The 20315-nt window shown below is 37.6% G+C and overlaps 1 protein-coding gene across 3 annotated transcripts in view; it reads right to left on the reverse strand.

The window, feature by feature from the left end:
- Nucleotides 1–2414: 2414 nt before the first annotated feature.
- LOC140339726 (uncharacterized) overlaps nucleotides 2415–20315 on the reverse strand; it is a 63252-nt gene continuing 45351 nt past the window's right edge. For all 3 annotated transcript variants that reach the window (XM_072424538.1, XM_072424536.1, XM_072424537.1), the window contains exons 10-16: nucleotides 18799–18903; nucleotides 17920–18010; nucleotides 17733–17796; nucleotides 16868–16945; nucleotides 11773–11875; nucleotides 10206–10312; nucleotides 2415–7099 (exon numbers count right to left, since the gene is read on the reverse strand). In XM_072424538.1, the coding sequence (XP_072280639.1) occupies nucleotides 6964–7099; nucleotides 10206–10312; nucleotides 11773–11875; nucleotides 16868–16945; nucleotides 17733–17796; nucleotides 17920–18010; nucleotides 18799–18903 (684 nt within the window). In that variant the 3' untranslated portion in view covers nucleotides 2415–6963. The remainder of the gene's footprint in view (nucleotides 7100–10205; nucleotides 10313–11772; nucleotides 11876–16867; nucleotides 16946–17732; nucleotides 17797–17919; nucleotides 18011–18798; nucleotides 18904–20315) is intronic.

A 20315-nucleotide genomic window follows, 5' to 3' on the forward strand; every position in this document is an offset into this window, starting at 1 on the left:
TAATGTATTATTTGTGTACAAAGCTAATCAGAACGTTCAAACACTGACACTGATCATGAGACTATAGCAGCAAGACCCCTCTCCTAGTACTAAAGTAGAGAATGATGGTAAGAATTGAAAGTAATCTGGCTGCAAGTTCCAAAACAAATTGCAACAAGTTTGTTACTGATCATGGTAGTAACAAACGTTAATCTAACTGTATCCATAATAGACTGCTGTAGGGCCCAGCACAACAAAGGCTATTCTGCTGTTATTTTAAATAAAACTTCAGACACTTCTGCATTATCTTGCTTTCCTAGTTTCTTCCTTCTTGGAGGTTGCATTAGGCGGCTCATTCACATGAATGGGCCAAAAAATAGACATGCAGCTTTCGTGTTTTGGGATGCCATTTGACACTAACAGGGCCCAACACTTTTATGCATCCAATCCTAAAAGTGTGTTTAGGACCTAAATACAATTGCGATCTCACGCATGCAGAGATTTTTTTTTTACCTTACGTAAAAGCGTTGTCTACCCTTTATGTAAAATGAAAATTGTGAGTGTAGGTACAGCACGGAGTAAACCTGCTTTGAAGCAGATTTTTGGTTTAAAATACAATGTTGCATACATGCTTCTAAATTGTTAAGTTTCCTTTTTTGCCCAATTGTAGCATTTTACTATCAGCTGTTTACCCACTAAAGAATCTGCAATGTCAGTAAATGTAAGGTTATGATGTGGACAGATTGGATGATTGTTAGTAGATGGTAATTCTTTCATGCCAAATGGATTCCCCATGTGGCTCTCACTGGAATGTATAAGCCTTACTGTGGACTTTGATACACTAAAAGATATTGAAGCTGAATTGGTAATGGCAAATCTTCATAAACAGTGTAAATGATAACTTAAATGAACTCATAATTTGATCATATTTCTTTTGTATTGGATTTTTTTTTTTTTTTTTTTTAAAGAGGAACGTTTAGCTATATTTCTGTCAAGCCAAGTTATGTGGTAGAGCAGTTTAGTCATTTCTACTAACCACACTGTATCTACATTCTTTTTTTGTGCGCATGCTGTGCCATGCTACAAAAGTATGCAATAACCAGGTTGCTAAAAGTCAGCGTTTTGTTATAAAAAGCAGTGTTTAATTTTTGAACATGTCCCTCCTATCCACTCTACCTTACATACAATTACTTGAGCATTATAGCTCACTCTGAGTGCCTCAAGGACACAATTATCTAAAACGACTGTTCTTGCTGGGTAATTGAGAGCACCAAAATAAACAGTGCTTCTGTTTGGCTATCAGTGCGTGGCAGGAAAATTTTTAAGGTATGCATGTGCGCTTATTGGCAGTATAGATTTCATGTCAGATATAGATTGCTCAGCTGTTATTGATGTACTAAATCAATAAGTGCCATTTTCTTTCCAATTCCCAGTGCTTTCAAATTGCTAGACATAGCATTGTGCATAGGTGAGAAGTGTACGATTCAAACTAGCCTGAAGCCCACTGTAGATCAGAAATTCAGAAATGCGATCCATGGTAAAACAGAAAGGCTTGTAATCAGTGTCCTACAAGCTTTTCAGCAATCTTGTAATGTACTGCAGAACTACGAACAAACGTTTGGAGTAGTTTAAAGGTACTAAAGCATGATACAGCCATTTCAAGAAACACAAGGAACAGCTAAGCTGCATAGCAAATATGTACTTTAACCTGTCATAAATGGGACACATGGCATAGCGTTGTAGACTTCTTAAAATGCTAGTTAGCTGGCTTTTCTTAAAAGCTTAGGAAAAAAGATTTGCTTAGGATACCTTGTGATGCTCTAGGCTACAGTGAAAAATGATAGATTGTGGGTTTATATACACATTTGCAGTGTTTCTTACATATGACCCTAAGTTCCTATTCACCTTGATTGGGGGGTATAGAATGAATGCTACCATAGGATGCATGTTACCATATGCTGTATGCATGGCTGCAGTACATAAGTAAGAAGGGGCCCCAAGTGTTAATGATCATTCTTATCAAAAGCTGCATTTGCTTTTTAAATATATTTAATACAGGGTTGCATTGAACCAACTTTGCATACAGTTTGCATTCATCTAAATAGGCCATGCCGTGTCCAAGTAAAGGTAGTGCAGAGAAATGCATGGCATCTGAAATGCCAAGACTACTATTTAAAGCCAGTGGGATTCTGTTGACCAGCTTTTGATCTGTGCCTAAAAATGGACATTCATCCCAGGAAAACCATGCTTTTATATTACATTTATTAATACTCAACAGTAAGGTCAATCAAATGCCTAGGCGAGTGGAAACAGTTGTTAAAAGCATAGAACTAGACCCAACTATACTATTTGAGTGAACTGTTCCTCCAAGTGTAGTGTAAAGCAATGTATCAATGATGTCTGGAGAAATCAGTGGTTTACTTAAAATAAATAAATACAATGTTATTAATTTTTATTTTATAATGAAATATGCAGTAGGAACAGATATAAATAACAAATCCAATAATTACACAAGTTAAAATATATTAATAAAAAAAACACTCTACATAAAACAACATAAATGATAATGTCTGTCAAAAGCTTTAAGATTGCCCCCTCAGTATCAGAAATAGGGGTTTGGCTTCAGAATAGGAAATAGTAGTAATGAGAATACAGGCTTGGCATATTGGCATTTATAGTGATGGCAATCTGAATATCTAAGTCTACATTTTACAATTCGAAATAGCTTCGTCATTGGCATTTGGTCACAAGTTTGGAGAACTGCCTATGAGATATACACTAAATGTGTAATGCTGCCATCTTGTGACAATTTGGGAGAACAACCTCTCTTCCCTGCATCAAGAGGAAGTAAAGCATAGATGTGAATAGACATGGTTGTGGCATTAGAAAGTTCATCAGATGAAATGCAGAAGGATCACTTCTGTTTCCAAGTGCAGTGGTGGGGCATTTTGACCTGCAGTTTTTTTGCATATTAATGTAAACATATACCCATATTGTTTTCACATAATCTTGTTTCCTCTACAATAATCTGTAGCATAAGCACATAGGCATTGGTACACAGAAATTTTTAAGAATGATTAAGAAATCTTTCATCCTGCAGCCACACCTAACATTCATTGACAAACCCAGCATATGAATGTTTCTGCTCCATATGCTAAAATACAAAAATTAGAAAGTCCTTTTACTGGAACTACTTATGTAGCTAGTACTAAAACATCCCACAAATTACAATTTTTTTTTTTTTTTTTTTTTTACCAGACCCTTTCTAATTAACATCACTCTATTATCCTCTCATACCAGGCTTGGAGTATTAGCTACATGTATATGCTTTACTGAAAGGAATTTTCTAATGTTTTGACCTACTAAAAATGCTTGTTGCTTGTCTATTATATAATTTAAAGTATTACCACAACACAAGGTTACCTTGACAGGCTCCGTGTTTCTATTACCATAGACTTCTTCAAACATTTTTAAAATAGAAATGTATCTTCTTAGAAGATGTACAGCTTTTTTTATTATAAATTTAGAAGATGCAAAAAGGTATTTATTGCGCACTGTTGTGAACCCACATATTCAGTGTACGTGTGCAAATACAAGCCTATAATTCATTGTTTTTAGGTATGGTTTTAGCACAAGTGAATGCAACATTGCATGGGCATAACCACAATGTACATTTTTTTTAACCAATCCACTTTTAATGTCTCTGGTCCTGATGGTAAAAAATTGGTAAATATTTTTCATGGAATATACCAAGTTACTACTGCTTATTTGGCACATTACTCGGTAGCCCTTAAATACAACTGTAATGACCGTTTAAAGTGGTTTTCGTGTAAACCGGAATTTTATTTGATATAGATGAAAAAAAAAAGTAATTCTGGTGGGAATGAGTGATGGTTGTTTCCACAATTGATAAGATTGCAATTTGTCGAACAAAAGTATATTTTTTAGGTAAATTGACATTCACAGTAAAGTCAGATCACTGGAGATCTTTCTGAATCTCTTTAACACATTTGATTAGGTATTTCTAAAATATATTTCTGATTAAGAAAATAGACATTAATGGCTTTGATATCAGTGCTGAGACAAGTGAAAACATGTAACCTGTCTGTCTGTTGTATGGTTTATACAGCACACACCCCAAAATTCTAGTTATGTTCACATGCATAGATAATGGGGGAGGGAAAGAAAACAGGGCTGATAGAATGGACAGTCAGCAACACAAATTGCTAAATACAGTGCTTGGCATCATATTAGTGAAAGGACACTAAAAGCAGAAATAAACCTGTGATTACTCACCGTTCCATCACAGGGACTTTCCTTCTTTGCATCCTTAAGATGATCATTGGCCCCAACAACCACCGCTGAGCTGTGCATGTTCAGTTCAGCAAATCTGACAGCTAAGCGGTGATCAGGCAGGTAAAAGTAGTTATTGCAGAAGAGACATTTACTGTCCCTTTCTGCAATAACCACCTGTACAATTTGCTATTTTGCAAAGTAGTTACACTTTAAAGTGCAGATCTGTCCAGATTTTGGCACATTTATAAGTGTATTTTTTTAGTTTTATTTTTTGATTTTTAAAGCTTTGAAAATGTATTTTCTATTGTAGTATAAGCTCCTCTAATGCTTTTACAGTACTATTTTTCTGCACTGATACTGGTCCCAGATATCTTTTGTATCGTGTCACTGGCTATAAAATTACAGTGATTAACACATGCACAAATGCAACAATGCTTCTTTGTGCAAAAGTTAGCTCGTCGAACATGAACCTATGTGATAAATTATTGGAGCTGCTGATTTGTGTTTGAAAGGTCCAAGCTCCAGGGTTGTCATTTTGATTATGGCTTCACTTTGTAGCAAGTCACTGACCTATAAAGTATGCAAGATGGTGGTTTCACACTAGATTGGATGAAAGCTCATTTCATTTGAGGGTATGACTATGGGATAGAAGCTGGATTCTTCAGAAAATTCATTCCTATGCTTTTGATTAAGCATCTGCACAGCTGAAATATCTGTTGCTTCTCAAATGCAGTATTAGATCAGCAATTCTATTTTTAATACTGTCAATACATGTCTGATACACTAGAACAACAGGCTAATGGCACAGAATTTTGCTAGCAGACTAGCATCACTAGTTTTTCATTTGTTGCAAACCTCCCTCCCTTAAGCTAGTTTTCTAAAATGTCCATTTTAAACAAATTATTTAAAAACTGCTTTGCCACATTTTATCAGACTAAAAAAATAGGCCTTGCTAAAATACAATATTGTAGCTTTGGAAACAAGGATGATGTTGCTGGCTAAAGTAACAAAAACCAAGTTGGAAAACCTACTTTTACAATACTTTGCTTAGGTTTCTTTTAAAGGTTTATTTAGCAAGAAGTTGCAAACTAAACTTGATTAAGAAAAAAATGCAAACAGGCATGTCTTTTATAGCAGAAGAGTCAGGGGATGTAAGTCCCTTCTACAATAAAATAAACCTACTTACCTGATTGCAGTTTTTTTTTAATTGCATACAGCTGTACAGCTCCATTGTTGGTACCCTCATCTTCCGAATTCCAGTTTGGCTGTATGATTCGCCAGGCCAGGATGATTTAAGAACTGTGCATGCTCAAGCACAGGAGTTAATTCATTCTCAGCAACCAGGGAAATTGGCCAGGATACCAAGCAATGTACAGACATTACATCAACATACACTGAGGAAAAAATTGCAAACAGGCAGGTAATAAAATATTATTATTGTAGAAGAGATGTCATCTGTCAGTTCTGCAATAATGAATGTGCCTGCTCAGTTTTTTTAATCAAGTTTAGTTTTGTTTTAATGAGAGGAGTGGAGTTACTTTTTGAAAAAACAGACAGGTCATGTAGCAATCTTTTAGATAATGGCGTCTGAATGTTTCATGGCACTTTATCACCAAATTCCTATTGTCGAAGCTTCTGTTACAAAACATCTAGAAAGTTATTCTATAAATCAGCATAAATTTAGAAGCCAATGGGCAATTATCGGGGAGTTGGGAAATATATTTGTCACAACAAACTAATAGGCTCATAAAAAATATTTTTTTGGGAAGGGGGAGAGAGAATGGACTTTTACAGTAGCAGGAAAACATAATTTATCAGAAATTAAATATCTATTTAGTTTACAAACCACATCATTAAACCTTTTCTCTGATGGGGTAAATCAATAGAGCTGTGGAACCAAGAGCTTGTTTTTTTGTTTTTTTTTAAGGTTTTAAATAATAAAAAGTAGCAAAGCAACTTAAACACTCTTGTTCTGTAATACACTGAATATTCCAAATGTTAAAAGTAGAAAAAATAGTATAAAATAAGGCACATCAAACAGGGCTGTCACAAATGCCTTCACCAGCCATAGTTAAACAACTGCAGATCTAACATTTTTGGTCCTCATTAGTCACACTTCACATGCAATAACAGCAAGCTGGAACATCTATATTACGTGAGAAAAATTAAGAGCAGACGACAGCTGAAAATTTCCACTTTGCACAAGTATTCCTGCAGCACATGACATATGCAATGGGGTCCGCTTCAAGCTGTGGTTAAGAAGCATTAAAACGGACTTTATTTTCGTTGGTCTCGGCTTTTTGTCTTGCTGTGCATTCCAGGGCCAAGAAACATCTACTGTAGTTAAAAATGGCAAGGCATGGACCATGCTGTAACAGTGTAACTTTCCACTGTGTGGTCCAATTTAAAGTGCAGGCTGCAATGCATACTCCTCCCTCCACAGTTTTTCAATAAAAACAATTTCCCCCAAAAGAATATGCATCTAGAAAAAAAAAATGGCCACACTGAAGCGCTGTTTAAAGATCCTGCATGAGAAATATTTCTTTGCAGGAGAAGAACTTGTTGCACTTAGGTCCTAAAAATATGTCATTTAAAACAAAAAGGTGCACTTTAAACATATGTGGGGCTGTTTTAGCACTCTTGAAACGGAGATTGTAATAAGAAGCAGTATTTCCAGAATTTTGTAGATCAGCATTTTGAAGGCTTCTTATCCACACCTTTGTTTTCTGGTATGTGGCGATAGCGGCATTTGTCTCCATAGGTGCAACCGTTGGCCCTCCAGTAGTAGCATTCACTAGTTTTGTACGGTACTTTCTTCTTTGTACTAAAAGATAGAAAAATGAATTTTTACTTCCTGTTATTTATTCTATGCAACTTAAAATTTGACCGTTTTACATAAGAGCAAGCAACATTTTTTTGTTCGATCTTGTTTTTTTCAGTGGAGAAAAAAAATTAGGGAGTCTTCTCCTGATAATAGATTGACCCCTAGATCAGTGGTCGCCCACCCTTTTGGACCAGCAGACCACTAAATTTACCAGTTGCAAACTGTGCATGTGCGAAGAGCCAGGTGTCACTCAAAGGGGAAGAAACTTCCCCTTTAGGGACATTATGATGCCAGAACCCACCCACTCTCCCATCACAGGTCTGAGCCATGTTCTAATGATAACATAGCGATAAAGTTTTAGGGGTTGTTAGCTGCAGACGTTCCCCACACTTTTCCAGTTTCCTACACCTCCCCATTCCAGGGAAATTGTGGTTCAAGTGTTGGAAGTTGGCAGTAATGTGTAACAGGGCAGTATATTGAAGGGGGGGTGGGTAGCCAAAGTTATCCCCCCATTGCACCCACATTTTCGGTTTTGTACCCCCCACCATTCTAGGGAAATTGGGATTCAAAGAAGAGAAGCAGACAGGGTAACATAGTATGTCAGTTATAGATTTTTGACAGGTAGGTATTAATTAAGGGGCCCCATCCCAATGCTCCTTTCTTTGTAAGTGGCCCCGGGGGTCCGCGATTTGCATTTTCAATTAAGGACCCCAGGCGCACTCTCTTTTGAAACCAGAACCTCAATGTTATATTTTCACAAGTTCTTTACAATTCTGATCCCCATATCTTGAAATTTTTAAAAGCTGGAGTGCTATACCAAAGAGGATTGTTCCCTGTGCACCATGCAAATTTTAAGTCATTATGACATATGGTTTAAAGAGATATGAAGGTACACAGAGCTGTAAGGCTGCACAATGACATGTAGTTACACACAGACTGCTCTGATGACATTATTACACACATCCACTGGGCAGGGACATTGTTACACAATGTTTTTTCTTTCCCAAAAGAAGATTCAGCACGGCTAGAGAATGAGGGGGGACAGCCTGTTTCCCGGTCTCATCCTACCTGTGCTGTTTGCCCGCCGGGTCTTATCAGCAGCTGGAATCCTCTGAATGGCTGACAGCTGAGAACAGAGCAGCTTCCCCGTTGTCCGTACAGAGGATTGGAGCTACTGATAAAAGCCGGGTGCAGTGGGCAGGGCAGCCCCCCCCACCAAAAACGGGCTGGGGAGAACTATGTAAGTCCTTGGTATATGCTTACCCCAGGGGGCGTTATAGCTTTACTGTAGAGTTGGTCATTGACTGTACTGGCTCCCTTTATTATTGGGTCCTTTAAAGCAGGGGTCTCCAACCCCCGGCTCTGGCTGGTGCACCCCAGAGCTGTGGACCATGTCTCCGGTACACACCTAAGTCTCAGACCTGCAATAGAAAAGTGGGCGGGTTCTGGCATCACTCTGGGGGAAGTGTCTTCCCCTTTGAGTAATACATGGCTCCTGGCGCCATGTGTGTCTAGAGTCCATATTATGGACTCCATATTATATATTATGGGGATTGAAAACACCCTGCTATGTGTTCTGCTCCTTTAAAAAGTCCATTAGCACTCATTAGCATTTTGTACAGAATTTGGAAATTCTCCCTGTGTGTCCAGCAGGGTCCTGCTCCAATAAAGACACCATCATACTGGTGAGGAAGCAGCTGTCTAACAAAGTAAGTGGGAAGCAGTTTGAAGCCATCTAATAAAATTTCACTGGTGGGTGCTGCTGCTCTTCATCTCACCTTTGCTTGAACAAGCATGGCTGACTTAACAAAATCCCCTAAAATGTGACCTTGACCTTCTGTGGTTGACCCCTCACTTACAAAACATGTAGAGCAAAGTAGTACAAAGTCCTATTTTAAATATATATATTTTTTATGATAACTGTTGCAGTGATTTAAACTGCTGTAAAACTAAAATGGTAAAATCTGCTCTCAAACTTTGTTCTTTCTAGAAAACAGAAATTCCATTCCAGTATTACCAGTATTTGGTGTCTGCTTGTTATTAACTGCTAAGGGGCATTAGAACTTACTGTAGAAGACAAAAATGGTCACTAAAGAATGGAAAGATAATCAGCTTACAGCTAAGAAAAAAGCAAAATGTCAGCAAGAGATTTAGCTTTCACTGCAGCATATTAATGAGGCACAATGTGGACAGACCTCAGTGAGACAGACACTATTAAGCATAGGGTACAAGCTTATCACAGACATTATTCAGAGGACAGAAGGCTGTATCTTAAACAAATATTATGGCAAGGAAGCATTTGCACCTCCGGTATGATCATTAACAGAAGCAGGAAATAGACTATTACTAATCAATCAAAGGCCAGACTGACATGGCCTGCATCCAAATGTGGCATCTCAAGGTCTAATGACGAATATAAAAAGGGAATTGTTAGATAATAAACATGGCTTAAACGGAGTTTTAGCATACAAAAGTTTAAACAGTCAGTCCTGACAGATATACTAGAAGGCCAGCAATTGCAACATACATATGTCTCTCATACTGTTCCTGAAGGTTCAGTGCTTGTCAAGTTAAAATGGCAAATATATCATGAGTTCCAATTTCTATTAGTGTATACTTGTACTTCTTAATAACTAAAAATGCATATGCAACAGTCCTGCTTTATGACCAGTAGGGATAATAAATGGCTATTCTCCTTGTAGACTGGACTCTGGGTAGAAGGATCAGAATTTTTGCCATATTTTTCTGTCAGTTCGAGAGGAGATATTTTCCTCCTGTTCCACCCAAAACCTTGTCAACTACAGGCAAAGTACACATTGGGAATATTACCTCAAATTTGTTTCTGGTCAACAGTTTTTTTTTCACTTTAGATTGATTTATTCTAGAATAGCTTTCGCGGCTCACTGATTAGTGTCACTAGCTACCTGGAGATATTCTTTAAGGAAAAACAGAAACTATTCCCTTTTCCATTCCTAACTAAACAATTTTATTTATAGAAATGTTGCTTGGTGGGCAATTGCACAAAATTCTAAACTAGAGAACTCCCAAAGTGCTAACACACATCAGTGCTTATTACTGTAATGTTTAGCAGTTCTATAAAACTTACTTTATTGCAGCTGCCTTGGTTTGTGCTTCAGAAGTGGTCACAGTCAAGGGTCGGTAAGGCTTGTCTGGGTATCGGATCAATAACCTTGTGTTCTCTATTTCTTTACCCTGTTAATAAGAGAAGAAACTGAACTTGTACTGCCTATTTCCTGTTTTACAACATGGAAATCTGCTTTAGTGGAAAAGCAACATCCAACCAGGGCAGGGAGCAATTTATCAAACTAAAACTAATTAACAACATGTAAAGGAATCTCTTGCTGTTTCTATAGCAGCACCATCTAACTGGCAGACTTTTCATTGCAAGAAGTCTTTCAAACCAGTTTAATCATAGCTTTTTCGAAAACAAACTCCATACAATGTAAATGTTTCAGAATTTGTAATACCAATTAAGTAGTTCATTATACTTATTTCTCAGATGTCCACTTTGTAAAAGATATTCCTTAAGGTCTGAACTAAAACCTGCTGCCCCTGGCAATCAGATTTAAACTTGGAGGACAATATTTACCTTGTGCTTGGAATAAAGCTGCAAATGTTTACAAAATACCATGTAAAAGTGGAACTAAAAAGTATGAGCAGGCAGGATTTTTTGAGATAGAGATGAGCTAGTTTTGTAGGAGTGGTGGGATTGGTTACTCTTTGATAAAAAATTAACAGCATATCGAAACAATAATACACAATGTACATCCCTAATGCTACATATATGTTTGTAATAATAATCTTCTGGTATCTAAAGAGATTGGAAGGGAGCAGTTCACAAAAAACTTTATTTAAGGTAAAAATGGTCTCCTACACCCCATAGGTTTATTTTATTTTTAAAAAAGGGGAAGCCCCTCTCCTTTTGTCTTTACCGCTGAAATGGTTAAAACCAAATGGAGGCGCAGGGCTGGGATATCTCCGTTACATCCCAGGAGGCTTCATGCATGGCATGTGCAGGTGGTGTTTTCCAGGCACTGGGAAAAGTGTCGATCGCATGCAGATCAGCACATCGTTTTACAAATAGTCGATCTAAAGTATATCTCCAGTCATTCTTTTCATCTCCATAGGAGTTTACTGTTTTGTGGCCAAGAGGGGAATTTCTCTCAATTCCAGCCCCCAGATATCTTACTTTTTTAGCAATGTAGGGAACGCACTTTGGTGCTCTCTGCTCCTGCATTAAAGATTTTCATCATTTTACAGAAAATGAGGAGGAGATCTTGATCATAAAACCTGACTAGTTCTAAGCCTTATTTTCTCAATCCAAAACCATATTCCATACATATTTTGGATTCAAGACTACTGTATACTGCAAAAATAAGCCTGTTTGTGAGACTGGAATTGCATTTTGGCCAGATTTCAAATGTGCAAAAAAAATAAATAAATGTTAAAAAAAAAGTTTTTCTATTAAACTACTACCCCATTACAAAATTACCTTATAGGCAATATTGCAGATTAGGGAACACATTTTCTTGATAACTGTAATGACACTTTAGGAGCCAAGTTTAATTCGAGTCAAAGGAAAGACTACGTACAATGTTATAAATCTCATACATATAAATTTATCTTAAGTGATTGCCCCAGCAGACACTTACCTGCAGTCCCTCCAGTGCTTTGGCTGTAGCAACAGGACACTTAAAGTTAACAAAAGCACAAAAACGTTCAGCAAGCAGTCTGATGCTATGAATTTCACCGTAACTAGATAGAAAACAAAGAAAACAAACAAAAGTACTATTACCACCTGTTTGCATATATACATATGGTAATTGAAAGATGGTAAAATATGGTTGGAAGGCAGAAAATCTGACGCGTACAGTAGTCTGTCAACACTCCTCAATCTGCCAAGGTGGATTGATGAATGACTGATCAAGAATGACCACTGTGCACTTCTATGAAGGAGAGCACAGCAGGGTGCCATTTGTCCTTCCCTCTGTATTGAGCAAAACCTTTTTTTTTTTTTTTTTAACAAAATCTATTCAGGTTTATTACAAACTACAAAAGCAGACTTTATTTGTACTGATTTTTTTTATGAAATTATATATTTTTACAATTTTAGGTGTCATGGTTAACCAGATCACTCTTTGTCAGTAAAAGGACCTTGAAATGAAAGAGGCCAATATGAGCTCTGTAAAGAGGCACTGTGTTCCCTGTGTTCAGTGTACTCATAGTGCATGACTTACTGATAAATCTCAAAATTCTGCAGATGTGGTGGTTTACATTCGCTGTGGTGGCTAGTGTTGGGATTCATTGTCAAAGCAGTTTGCCTTATGGCTTAACCTTCCTGGCATCTAAGTCCGTCCAAATTTCCATGCAAAAAGTGGTACAAATTTATTTTTCATTGTAGGCTGTAACTCGTAGGCATAAGTCACTGATATTAAATAAATTTAAAATTAAACCTCAAAAATCTGTTAAAAAAATATTTAAACATAAAACATATAATGTAACTGTATAGTATATATATATATATATAAAATAATATATTTCTTTGTATTGGACTCAATACAGCCATTTTGTATTGAATCCAACACAAAATTATTTGAATTTCCCGCCAATCCCCCCCGCCTGCACCAACGCATGTACCGTTGTCACCGGAAAACCCCGTAGACCCCGTCTCTGCACTTCGCGGCTGGAGATCGGAGGAGCAGTGCGTTTCCCCAGGACCTGCGGGGACCAGCAGGACGCTAGGGGACAGCGACGGAACAAGGCAAGTGGGATTTTATTTATTTTATTTTTTTAGTTAAAAGCAACCCCAAGTCACTCTCGGGATTACCGCTAGGGGCTTTAAAGAGGAAGTAAACCGAAAAACAATCCAAAACTTCAGTTAAAAAAAAAAATTGACGCAAGGCAGATGATCTACTTGGAGGGTTTCTTCATTGGGTCCCGCGTCATCCCAGCATCCATCATCGGGCCGGCACACTAGGCGCCGCCATCTTCTCTCTGTTCTTCCGGGCACTTCATCCCATGTCACCCGACGCAGGCACGAGATCTGATGATGTAGATGGGGGAAAAACTTGCCAAACAGCAATTTCTTCCCCTTTTTGGGGGAAAGAGCATCATCTCAGGCATGCGCAGAAGGAGCAGCCAAGGGCCTCCTGGGATGAGTGACGTAGGAATCCTGGGAGGCTCTGCGCCCCATTCATCCCATCCCCTAGGCGAGAATTAAGGGGGCAGTGCTGCACTTTTTTTTTTTTTTAAACTATGTTGCACAAAAAAACAAAACAAACACAAAAGTGTAAATTCTGAGTTTAGGTACGCTTTAAGGCTTCACAGAGTGTGATATATGTTGGAATGTTCTGGAAAAACACACAGCATTTTCTGGCACAATGAGCATTAATGCAGCAAACTAGGTTAGGTACACACGCTAATCATCTGTGGCAAAAATCTAGCATGCGCACAGCAGACCCCCCCAATGTTTGTTGATCTGTCTGGGCAGATCAATAAACAGAGACAACTGCTCCACATTTCTATGTAGGAGGGCACAGCCAGGTGACTCTGCCTCCCTCTCCTTTTGAGCTGAACACACCACTGATTGTACAGTATTTGTTCACCTGGACACAGTTTCCAGCAACAAATATAGCATGTGTACATAACAGAGTGCCTAGGAAGTTGTGATATCATAAACGCATCCTAGGGTGCTGTAACCAACTTGAGCACATTTTAAATTTCCTACAAAGTTCTAACCTAATAAACACAAAATAGCCAAAAAAGTAGTCAATACACATTACAACACTTCTTTTTTTAATAAGAAGTTACTTTCCTGTCCTTTCCGTCATCGTAGAATCCTGAGTCTTCTATAAGTTTTTGGTCTAAACAGTAGGGAATGCAACTGGAGTACAATAAATTGCTTCTTCACAGAGCACATATTGACCTTTTCTGAATTTTGGTAATAGATGCACAATGTTTATTCCTGACACCGAGGTGCACTGGTTTTCCTATGCTAAATTTTTCATATATTGTTTTTTCAGACTTTGTATCCATCTAGATTAGCCTCTCTTTACATGATGGGGAACTCTTAAAATAACTTAAATCTACCTAAACTCAGAATTTTCACTTTTCATAAAAGGGTAGAAACCCCTTTTATGTAGGGTAAAAATTATTATTTTTTTTTTTTTTTTTTTTAGTGCAGCACCCTTAAAAAAAAAAAAAAGGGGGGGGGGGAGGGGTGCAGCACCATCACCTAAGCAGTCGAAAGCCTCCTGGGATACCGGGATAGCGCATGGATAGAGCACAGGAGGCTCTTGGGCGCTCCTTCTACACAGGCCCAAGCATCTCCGGTATGTGCAGAAGGAGCCTTTTATGCGCAGAAGGAAAATATGATGATCTTACGCATGCGCAATGAGATTGTCAATTCCTTTTTCATCCTACATCACCCGATCTCGCACTTGGATCAGGTGACAAAGGGTGAGAATGGCGGTGCCCAGAGCGCCGGCTCCGGGACCAGATGCCGGACACCCCGGAGTGATAGGTCTGCCCTGCGGGATTGAAGGTGTTTTTTTTTTGTGTGTGTTTTGAATATAGTTCCCCTAAGTCTCCAACCTCTGTTAATAATGACTAGATCCACAGCTGGCAATATAATGTGGTGATCAGCAGGAAGAATGTCTCATGTTGCTGGCCATTAGAAAGAATATCATCCTTACAGATAGCCAAAAAAAAACATTGGTGTCACTTAAACTGGCCTCAGGGGCCATTGTGCAAGGAACCTTGGGGTTTTTTTGGAACCCTGATTAAGAAACACACTGTATTAATAAAATGTAAAATTTCAACCGCTTACAATCTAGACCAGTTTGATTACAGAGCATATAATTACACATAGCTAACTAAAACATTCAGGCCAGATTTAAAATGCATACTGATATTTTAGTAAATATACAAAAAAAAGTTACTGGAGTTTGGCTTTTATATTTTAAAATCCATTCTGAGTGAACTCCTACTGACCACTGTTTCAAGGAAATGGCTTCAAGTAATAAATAACAACTGTTAATTTCAAGGCTAATTATCCAAGAAGGACTGAGCTAATGAAATGTAACCACAGCTCTTCAGAGTCTGCAGGTACATTTATTTTGATGGGGTGAAATGCATGGCTGTACTTTAATGCTTGCTTCAATCCTATCCACAATGTTAATTATGGAGTGTATACATACTGCAGATAAAACCCAGCTGTAATCAAATGCACCATAAGTTACCATGAACCATCTAAAGTACACATGCTCCTTAGGCCTGTGAAAATTGAGATGCAACTGTGCACATCCCAGAGAGCATTTACTGTAGAAGTTATTGTAGGCTTTTATCTATACGTTTTTGTCAAACATATGGCATTTTTGTTACATTTATCTGCAGTTGCTCACATTTAACAAGACTTCTTGTAAGTAAAAGGCATTCTATTATTCCTCCAAGCATTTAACAATTTGAATTTCTTGGAACATTCCTTAGGTCTTTTGCAAACCAGTTTTACGCTTTGGTCAAAATGCTATATCAAAATCAGAATAATGAATCCTAAACAAGTTTGTTATCCTTCAACCACATCAGTCAGGTGCATATGCCATTCTAAAATCCCCACAATTCACACTTTCAGCCATCTAACTTGTACAATCCTTCATAGCACCATGATGTGTATTAACCTCACAACAGATACAGTTCAGATCTCCCGACATGTTTTTGGACATAAATATTCTGAGGCTCATGCAGTGAAAATTGGATTAGGGTGACAGAACTTCCTAGGTAGATGTAAAAACAAGGGTAAATTTCTAAAACTCTTGGATGAGTATCAAGAAGTCTTTAATTTTGTAGGAGTTGGTCATCCAAGTAAACTTGTTCTATAACATTGAACATCTTATGCCACCCGATTGAAAAAGTGACTGATTATCACTATGTATATCATGGTCTGGAGAACAGAACTGTCACAAACAAGATGTTGGACGGGGGATCTCTCAAAACAATTGTATCTGTGTATGTCGTTCCATGCATATGTAGTTCAAAGCAGAAAATGCCTTCAGCGAGGTTGTGCAGGTATTACATAGCAAAGATCTATTTGCTGCTGTTGGGCTTCGTCTACAGGGACGTTTTCCCCAGCGTTTAACCTGAGGCTTTAAAAGCCCATGTTTGAAATTTCCATGCATTCCAATGAGCTAACCTGCACCAGGACATTTCCTTGAGGCACGTTTATGAGCATTATCTATAATGCTGCTTGCAGCGCTTAAAAAATTAAAACGCAGGGTTAACGCTGTAAAACCAGGGTAAATGCACCCATTGATTTCAGTGGGGCTTTTTTGGGGGTTTCCTGTGTTTATAAGCACTTGAAATTTGAACGCATTAAAAACGCGGGACAGCGCAGCATAGACAGTTTCCAGCATTTTAATAGCAAGCTGTAGGAACATTTACGTGTTTTAAAAAATGTCCGTGTAGACCCAGCCTTAGAGATCAGTGGGAGCAAGGTTCTTCCATACATATGGTACTGAAGCCGATGGCTCTATACAAGGGCATGTTATCAGTGCAAATACTGAGCCAAAGGAGCAGCTGTATTTCTAGCTAGTATTTTTGCTCCAGAATCCTTACAGGTTAGATATTATTAATAGAAAGGAACAGACAAAATGTCTTTTCTCTACTTGGCTCAGTGACAAACAGGCAAAGTTTCAGCTTTGGGAGGGAACAAACCGCACGGTATATCTGACAAGATTGGAACAATCTGCTCACCATTTAAATAGGTCCCTTAGTAGCTTTTCTGTTATCTGGTCTGTAATATTTCCTACCCACAAAGAACAGCTTTGAGGTCTGAAATAAAGAAAGGAAAACAAATTATGTTGGCACAGCTCTCCATCATTCTTTTTAACAACATATTACTATGACACAAGCAAAGCTTCGGGACAGTGCGACATAGGAAAATATGATATGAAATGTTAAACATGAAGTATATAAATCATATGTATGAAATATTAAAAAAAAGTCATCAAGCAACAAAAAGCTTTCATGCTTAGAGGGAATAATATCCACACACCACCTAACAAGAGAAACACTGGGACTGGCATTGCAAATCTCCTAGTTTTGATTTTGAAGTCAAACCTGTGACCAGCATGCAGCAAGAGAAAGCCAGAGGGCAGTGAATTACTGTACACTAACACAGGTAACATGTTGCAGAAATGTGTGTGGTTCTAACAAAATGTAATTTGCCATTTAAACAACTTTCAAATTTTAAAGTGGCAGCTGCACCTAGGTAAATTGTGGTTCCAACTCTACTACTCTAACCAATTGGTGACCGTTTACAAGGTCTTTATAGCTGGATGTAAATAAGAATAAAATTCACAACTTACTTGATTTTACCAGGTGGTTTGCAACAACTAAACAGGAAGAAAAGCATTGCCAATATAACAGTTTGCAATGATATTTCTCTAAAGGGACCGACAATGAGCTGAACCATGAAATGCATGCTTGAGTTTAAGATTAAAAAGGAAAGCCAATTTGCATAAGTGAAATAGTTTAGGAGAGCATTTATGAACTCCTGTCAGCTGAAACAGATTTATACTATTCCTCAGGCAGCAGATGTGTGGTCATACTCACTCACAATTCATTTAGGAAAAGCAGCTCCTCTTCTGCTGTCTCCTCTAGGTTCACATTTTCTTGCAAGACTGCACCACCAGTCAGAGGAAAGAAGAAAGTGTTACTGAAAGCTGGGCCAAAAACTCTTGTGCCACCCCCTCCCTCCCACCTTAACCATAAAATAAAACTGCTGTTCGAGTTTAGAAAATCACCTTTAGCAGAAATGGGAGCTTCCATGACAGCAGCAACAGATTCATATTCCTCCAGCAAACTGATACTTTGCTCCTGGGTAAAACCATGAACCTTGAAAGAGATTTAAATACTCATTACAGAACCACCAAGGGGTACATCTTAATGTGAAGTACAATGCAATACTGTTCACTGCTATTAGAAGAGATTAGCAAAATTATATTTCTCATTTAGTTTGTTAAATCGGTGTATTTATTTAAATTAGTGTCTTTTGTTTAAGACTGTCAGAAATGTCAGCTTTTACCTGATTTAAAGCTGCAGTTTAATCTTGTATTTTAATTGCTCTGGTCTCTCGTTGCTAACCCTCACCAATATACAGATATTTTTTTTTTTAAAAGAAACGTATGTCTATGAAATACATTATTTTAGACCTATTGAGGTAATTACAGAGTCCCTGTGGTTCTCTATGCAATGCAGTTCATAAACTTTCAAAAAAAAAAATCACAACACCCTGCCTCAGCAGTTTTAATGCAAGGAGGGGATGATTTTTCGTAGGGGTTATGCAAATCTCAAAATACTCCTATAAGCCCCAGTCTGAAAGTGTGTATCTGCAAGCAGCCTGGCCAACACCCACATATGACATTTACCCTCCATGACTGGAAGAACTAAAACCCCAATGAAAGGGGTGAAGCAATGATCAGACTGGTGAGGACAGGCTAGATAATGCTGAATATAGCATAATGCTGAGAAAGCTAAAATGTACGATATCTATAGTTGGTTATTGATACATCTGTTCTGCAGTCACCACCAAAAAATTAGGCCCACATGATGTGCCCATTTTTCCATGGATTCTGAATTTAAAAATCCAATAATGAGACTGGTCTTAATTCTCCTGACATTACCATGAGTTGTAGAACTTGACACATATGGATCTCCTTCAGAGCCTCCTTGCACCCTTTGTCCAGTTGTAAGACCACTTTGAATGCTTCTTCTGCCTCGGAATACCTCTGTACAAAGCAAATGGGTATATTATCAGCTGTATATAACATATCCAAGAGGCTACTGTACAGCTTAAATATTGATTATAGTGTGAAAAAGTGCTGGATTTCTTTTTTTCTTTTAGAATGTGCAATCAGGAAAATTGATTAGCAATAGGGCCAACATGGTAGCTCAGTGGTTAGCACTCTGGTCTTTGCAGCACTGGGTCCCAGGTTCGAATCTTGTATTATGCATAAATAGAACAAAACAAAGAAGAACAGAAAGGGTTTTGTGATGGCAATATTTCATGTATTAGGCTTATAATACCAAACAGTAACAGTAATCAACTGCTATATAAGTACAGAGATTCATTCAGGACCTTATTTTTCAGTCAAGATACTTAGCAATGGTACCTTAACTAGACATTCATCACCTACTATATAAACACAGGTTGTCCAGGGGTAACATGACCGCTGTTGGCCGACGCAAAAGATAAAAAATAAAACTGATTATTAAACGCTCGCAGCCTTTTCGCTTTCGCGACGCGTTTCACCCTCATTGGGCTTTCTCAGGGGTGACTGTGCACTTTAATATATTCAATCTAGGTACATTCATAAAATATGCAAAATCCAATATAAACAATATTTTTTGGAATATATTGCTATATAGTATTTAAGTTGGCCAAGAAAGACAATCCCAAAATACATCTGTCTTAATAAGAGTATTGACATTTGATCATATTCCCAAACAGATAACATTTCAAACCAATATGTACGAAATATATTTGCAGGGCGTCCTAGAAATGACAAAATAATATAACTAATGATTGAAAATCAATTACAAATAGTAATATTAGAAAGGTAACTTACATTGTTAATATATTATTAAATGAATATGCTTTACATTTAATGCTTTATTAGTGTGACATACTTTGATACTAAGTGAAATACTAAAAAAAGAAGTCAGAAATGTTTTTACCTGATCCCAGAAGTATGTCAGGAGGGGAAGTAAGGAGGGTGGCCATCAATGCACACCCGTAAGGTGTGGTGATATTTTGCAGGGTGTTTTCGAATAAAATAGAATTTATAATAAATAGTGATTTGTAAATTATTAAGTATCAAATATATTTAAACTGACAAATAATTAAAGGGTTTCTATATAATGTTAACAGATGGGTTTACATAGATTAAGTCATATTGTAGTTGGAGTGAAGTGTTGATAATTAAAGTAGGTATACAGAGGTTACTATTTATTAGAGAAAATCTTTTGACTTAATATGCACTAATGACTGGATAATAAAAATACTATGTAAATGCCTATTCGTTCCGATGGCTGCAATTCAAAATAAAGATCAGGACTATGTCAGGTCTATTAAAGTGAATAGCCAGTGTTGAAATCAAAATAATAGGAAGTACAAACCTTACAGCGTATAACACACCAC

This window comes from Pyxicephalus adspersus, chromosome 10 (assembly GCF_032062135.1).
Source record: "Pyxicephalus adspersus chromosome 10, UCB_Pads_2.0, whole genome shotgun sequence".
NCBI classification, from domain to species: domain Eukaryota; kingdom Metazoa; phylum Chordata; class Amphibia; order Anura; family Pyxicephalidae; genus Pyxicephalus; species Pyxicephalus adspersus.